At 37.2% G+C, this 6326-nt stretch overlaps 1 protein-coding gene across 1 annotated transcript in view; it reads left to right on the top strand.

The window, feature by feature from the left end:
• Positions 1–1654: 1654 nt before the first annotated feature.
• Tap42 (immunoglobulin binding protein Tap42) overlaps positions 1655–6326 on the top strand; it is a 95169-nt gene continuing 90497 nt past the window's right edge. The window contains exon 1 of the mRNA XM_090380388.1: positions 1655–2015. Coding sequence (XP_090236514.1) covers positions 1878–2015 — 138 coding nt within the window. The 5' untranslated portion in view covers positions 1655–1877. The remainder of the gene's footprint in view (positions 2016–6326) is intronic.

Consider the following 6326-nt stretch of genomic DNA (forward strand, 5'->3'; position numbering starts at 1 on the left):
ACTTATTTTTTAAATTTTACAGACGCCAGAAGCAGCCGCTTCGGTATTGCCGCCAAGATGTAGTGAAGAATCAGTTCTAGGGTCCACATATAGAGAAGCTGCATCAGTACCAGAGACCCGATTGTTGAATGTTACTGAGTGCGCACCTCCGTCATATGGCGAATCTTATTTAAGACCCCCAGCATACCTAAACAATGCGACTACCAGCCAACCATCGCCAAATGTTTTATCAGTATCTCAAGACACACCGACCGTTCCACCGCCTTCTTATGAAGAAACAATAGGAAGAAAATAGATTGAAATAAGAGAAATATTTATGTACCAAATTGAAAAAGATCCTTCACAAAGATATGAAAGTGTAATTTTTTAAAGTGCTGATAATTTTTCTAATTTTGAACAAAGAATAGTATTAGTATTATAAAGGTTAAATGACTTTTTTGCATCTTCCAGAAAAAAGTAAAACAATTTTTATTTTTCTATCATTTGTACCTTCCCTGTAGCCAAAAAGTGGATACCGATTTTTTGAAATTTACCAAACTTTTCGCCTTGACCACTGTGGTATGCAATTTTGTTCTAGTGATCTACATTGAAATGCACACTGTCTGAAAGCAAATTTCATTAAATCTAAACTTCTCTTACTCCCCCAACTTTTATATTTGTCCTCCCTGGTTCTTATTTCCTACCATGAAAATAACTCCCTCGTTCAGTTTACTGATTTCTTTCAGAGACTTGTATGCTTTAAGTGATCACCTTCCTCACTAAGATTTCTAATTGACAAGGTTTGCAGTTCGCACCTTCTAAGCCGTTTCTTCATATGGATATAGATTAACACTCCTCACCAATTTGGTTGCCCTTCTTTGAATCCTTTCTAGACGTTCTATGTCTTTCTCCAAGCGTGGCCTTCAGACCTGGACACAACATCGATCACCCCTGATCCGCTCTTGTACACGTTGCAATGCAGGCAATACTAATATTAAAATTTATTGACATGTTCCTTGAGAAATACCAGTTTTATTAGCAACTTCACGAATAGTTAAACGTTGAACAAGAAAATGAAGTGATGATCTTCTACGAACAAGCGACCCTCGTAAAGCGAAACTTTACGAGCCACCGAAAAGTCTTTGAATTGTACACAGCATCTCCCTAAGGTTTTATATCATTTCGTGGGTTTATGTTGTAATTATTGTTAATTTGAAATGAAATTTAAACGCAAACTTACTGCTGAAACAAATACATGTAAGTCATTTTAAAATGCAACACAAAACGCACTTATAACTTATTCAACGAGCGCCAATTCCACCGCCGTAATCTTCCAATGATCTGTGTGGATGTCAAGCAATAACTGACCAATCGCGCGTTGGATACACTATACCACTTTGTGCACTATATACTTTGTGCACAAATACTATAGCTACAGAGTAGTAATCTGTGGCTATAGTAGTAGTAGCTATCAGTAAGGTAGAGAGAAGACCACAGTTTTCAGAAGTGCTTGATTTCAATATAAATATGGCAAATGAAATAAATTACTGTTGCAAATTTTGCTAATTTAGTGTATAGTTTTATTATGAATCTGGGCGGAACTTGTAAGCGTGGTAGATAATTAATATAAATCCCCCTGTCGGAGAATCATAATATTCATTTTGTTGCTGGGTATGCATCGTGTTGGTATTTTGCGTCGGTTTTTAACATGTGTGAAGTAGTTCGAAAACTTTCCTGTGTAACTAATAAGAAACTGTAAGGCAGAATAGGCTTTAAAATAATATCTTATTTTAAGGCCTTCAGATTTCGTTTAAAATGAACATTTTACGAGTAAGTTATTTCCGCGACAGCTGGCTTTACACTGAAACCTGCCGAATTCTGCGTGTTTGAAGTTTGAAATGGCAACGAAAGAAAACATTTTTGCTGTGAAAGAATCCAATTTAGCATCAGACTTGTCTGATACTTTTGAAAGAGCATTAAAATCTACTAATTCTTTAGAAGATTCCCCACATCCTTCTAATACTAAAGAATATCAGGTTTGCATAAAACTTAAAGTGGTTATCTCTCTCTCTTTCTTTATAAATATTACATTTAGTTTTATATAGGGCTTGAAATGGGAAATTTTACTAATCGAATGCTTTTTTAAATTGGCTTATTTTTAACCAGTTATGAGAACTGGAATGCCGTTCTAGTAAGCTCTCCATTCCGAACTCTGATTTTATGGCATACTTTTATGAGCGAGAAATTTGCGGCCGAGTTTATTGAGATATAATATCCATTACGAAGTACTGAGGCGCCTCCGTAGCCAGGTGGGAAGGAGCAGCAGTGCACAGCACACGCTTCTTGATTAGACCGGGGTTCGAGCCCGTCACCACCAAATATGGAGGATGCGGAAAGGTCAGGGAATGACCACCGCATATCCCGGAGCAATATGGCCTTAGTTGCTAATGCTCCTAAAAACCAAACAACAAACAAACAACAAACGAAGTACTGAGATTGGCATATTTATACATTGTATAATAAGGAATGCTAGTTATATGTAATTATTATTATTATTATTATTATTATTAATAGCCATATGGTGCAAGGAAGCCTGAGGCTTATGCTGCACCAGGAAAAAAAAAAAGTTCCCGAGTTACCCTGAGAGAGAGAGAGAGAGAGTGAGTCAAAGTCAAAAGTAGAAGGGAATCACCAAGAAAGAGAAGAATGATGATATCCAGCTCAGGACCCTGGGTATGCCAAGCCCATACTCACCAGATGTGAGCCCCCGGGGTTAATTACCATGTAAAACTCAAAATCGTTGAGGTTGCCAAGTTTAACGAATACCCCACCCTAGAGGAGAATCGGTATCGTCTTCACGAAAACGACGTGGGGTAACCCCGTCCAGTGTCATGGAAATTTTTTTTTTTTTGCTGGTGCAACATAAGCTTTGCTCTCTTGAATCATATGCCACTACTAATAATTATCGTTCTGTGTATGCACCTTTCATAGGATTGACTTGATCTTATGACAGTGCCAGCTTGTATTTGTAAGACTTTACAGTAGTGTAACCTTTTACTTTGGTTTGTTCTCTCCCCCTCCACCTTGCTTTACATTTATTTGTTGCTTATTTATTGCTTTACATTGTATGGGCCCTCACATTGTGATTCAAAACAGAAGGTGGCTGATTCTGCCCAGTAATCCATTTGTGCCCTTCCATTTAACGTTCTCGATATAGTAGAGGTATGATTGTAAATAGTTCAGTATTTTGTAAATATTTACGCAGTTTTGTTATTATTTGTATGATTATAACATTATACTAACATTATAATGCACTGATCGAAATCTAATCAGGAAATTACCCATGTAATTATTTACCCCGCACATTTGTAGTGACGTAATTGCCCCGCCCTCTTCTCCCACTGGCTCAAATAAATATCACTAGGAGGAAAACTTTTAATGTATAGAGAGATAATAAATAATTTTCATGTCATTTGAATACCACTTTACGCATGATATTTCTATTTATTTAGAAATAATTGGGGTGCTGCAGTGTTGGGTTAAGGGAAGAGTCACTTCAGATACATAACACTTTAAATGTTAGCAGTTTTACTTTACGATTCAAGGTAAGGTATAATTAAGTAGGGTGACATTGTACAAACTAACCTACAGCCATTATAATTTGATTGCTATAAATGTAGGAATTTTCAACTGTATATCCGATTTTAATGTTTAATTTTTCCAATTTTTATTCAGGGTAATATCCCCATATTACCCTGAATAAAAATTGGAAAGATTAAATATATATGAGAGGATATATGACCCCTATCACACTATTTAGAATGCTGCAATGATACTGGGTAAGTCCAGACGCATGGTTGGTTTGGGCCTCTGCCCTTTTGTTCTAGCCATGTGTTTTGTGGGTTCTCTATGCATCAGTGTATGCTATATCCAGTGCACCTCCTTTTGCATGGCCCTGTTACTATTAACAAATTGGAAAAGGATGTGATATAATGTGGTATATCATTTAAATGCCTAAACAGCAACCTAAGGTGAACCAGAGTTTCTAATTTTTATATAAAGGTACTTGGAGGAATTCTGTTCCCCTCCTCCCTCCCTCCACATACTTTGCTGTAAATCAGTAATATTATAATATGTTTTTTGGTATTTACCATCATTTAAATTAATGATAAAAGCAAACTTAACTGATTTAATGAGGAGGCTGGCTTTGTTTTCATATATCAGTAGAGTAGCAGGTAATCGGACAGAAAAACTAAAATCCTGTATACAGGAACGTGGTTGGGGGGGGGGTCATGTCTTAGGTTTGGACATTGAGAAGGGGATCTGGAATTTGAGTCCAAGCGACCCATGAGAAGGCAGTCTGCTGAGGCTGCGTGCCCTATAGTCCTTGCTGGCTTTCAATGCCCTGACTGTATGAAGCATATTTTGTTCTTTTATTAATATAATTTATTAACATTATCAAAATAACTTGCTGCTGTTACAAAGAAACCAAGTTGTGTACAATTACTGCTGTTACAAAGAAACTGTAAGCAAAATTATATCACATAACCTTCATCCTTTGAAAGATTTGCATTGTAGAGAGTGCAAAGGATTTTTCTTAACATCACTTTCCATCAGCCTGCTATGAGTGTTATCTGCAACTCCAATGAGGGTATTTGAGGATCGTCTTCATTATTCCAGGTAAACTTTATTTAGAGTTTTCAATGCCACTATACAACACAGCAAAATTTAAATTTGTTTTATTCTACACAACTGATAAGTGCAGTACAATACAGTAGTACATTTTATGTATTTTATTTCATAGTACAGTAGAACCTTGAAACAGTTGTGACTGAGATTATTTCAAATAGTAGATAATCAATTTTAAATGCTGTCTATCTAGAGTATAAAAGATAAGCAGGTAAACAAAACTTAATCCAGAATCAGTCATGCAGGGTAAATTCGATCCCACCCAGCTAACAGCATTTTACGCTTCAACTCCATCCACACAGCATAAATTCCTAATACCTGTTGTTGAAAATGGTTTCTTTGAATTGTTTGCAGAAAATTCTAGAAACGTCTGATAATTATTGCAATTTTACTTTATTGCCATATCCTTGCACTCAGGGGAAGTCCTCATAGACTAGAGATGCGAAATGTGACTCCAGTTCACAAAGGAGGATCAAAGGGTGACACAAGTAGCTTTGGTTCCAGGGAAATTAATGGAGGCACTGGTTAAAGAAGCACTTTAACCACAAAGAAGCACAGGATTAGCTAGACAAGACTGCAGGGTGGGCAGGAGCAGCACACACTTCTTGATTAGACCGGGGTTTGAGCCCGTGACCACCAAATACGGAGGATGCGAAAAGGTTAGGGAATGACCACTGCATATCACTGGAGCAATATGGCCTTAGTTGCTAATGTTCCAATTGCACTAACTAATGTACAAGTTAGTTCAATTGCATCATTTCAGTTAAACTCTTTGCATAACCTGAGGCTTTAGCCCTGAACTATACTGTAATCTGAATTACTCCACAGGCACTGTAATCTGAATTACTCCACACCATCAGGCATTTCTCATATTGTTGGATTTATACTTCAACTGGGTTGTCATCATTGCTACACCAGGGTGCCTGCCCACCCAGTGATGAGGAGCCAGTACGCTCTGGAATGGTGCCGTATGGGTGATGGTATCCTCTGAGAATAAGTAAATTTACCCCCAGGGGCTCACATCTGGTGAATATGGGCTTGGCACACCCAGGGTCCTGAGCTGGATATCATCATTCTTCTCTTTCTTGGTGATTCCCTTCTATTTCTGACCCCCTCCCTCTTCTCTCTCTCTCTCTCTCTCTCTCTCTCTCTCTCTCTCTCTCTCTCTCTCTCTCTCTCTCTCTCTCAGGGGTAACTCAGAATTTTTTTTTTTTTTGGCTGGTGCAGCAAAAGCCTCAGGCTTCCTTGCACCATATGGCTAATTATAATAATAATAATAATAATAGTCTTCTCCTATGGTGAAGCATTACTTATTTGAGGTGCAATATCATGGCAACTCGTTCTGAAGGTATTCACAATATGAGATATACTTAATGATGCTAATTTATAACTACTTAAATAGTTGACTATGTACTGAAATGATGCAATTGCACCAACTTGTACATTAAACTCTTTACATAACCTGAGGCTTTAGCCCTAAACTATACTGTAATCTAAATTACTCCACACCATCAATTTCATGTAAAAGATGTTAAGATTGGGGATAAATGCATATAGGGACTTATTATTTTATTTATTTATTTTTTATGTTATCTGCTAGGCAAGGACTGGTATAACCTTTCTACAGCATAACAGCCAACTTGTGCCCAGTGGAATAA

This window comes from Mastigoproctus giganteus, chromosome 1 (genome assembly GCF_048544385.1).
Source record: "Mastigoproctus giganteus isolate SK-2022 chromosome 1, ASM4854438v1, whole genome shotgun sequence".
In the NCBI taxonomy this organism is placed as follows: domain Eukaryota; kingdom Metazoa; phylum Arthropoda; class Arachnida; order Uropygi; family Thelyphonidae; genus Mastigoproctus; species Mastigoproctus giganteus.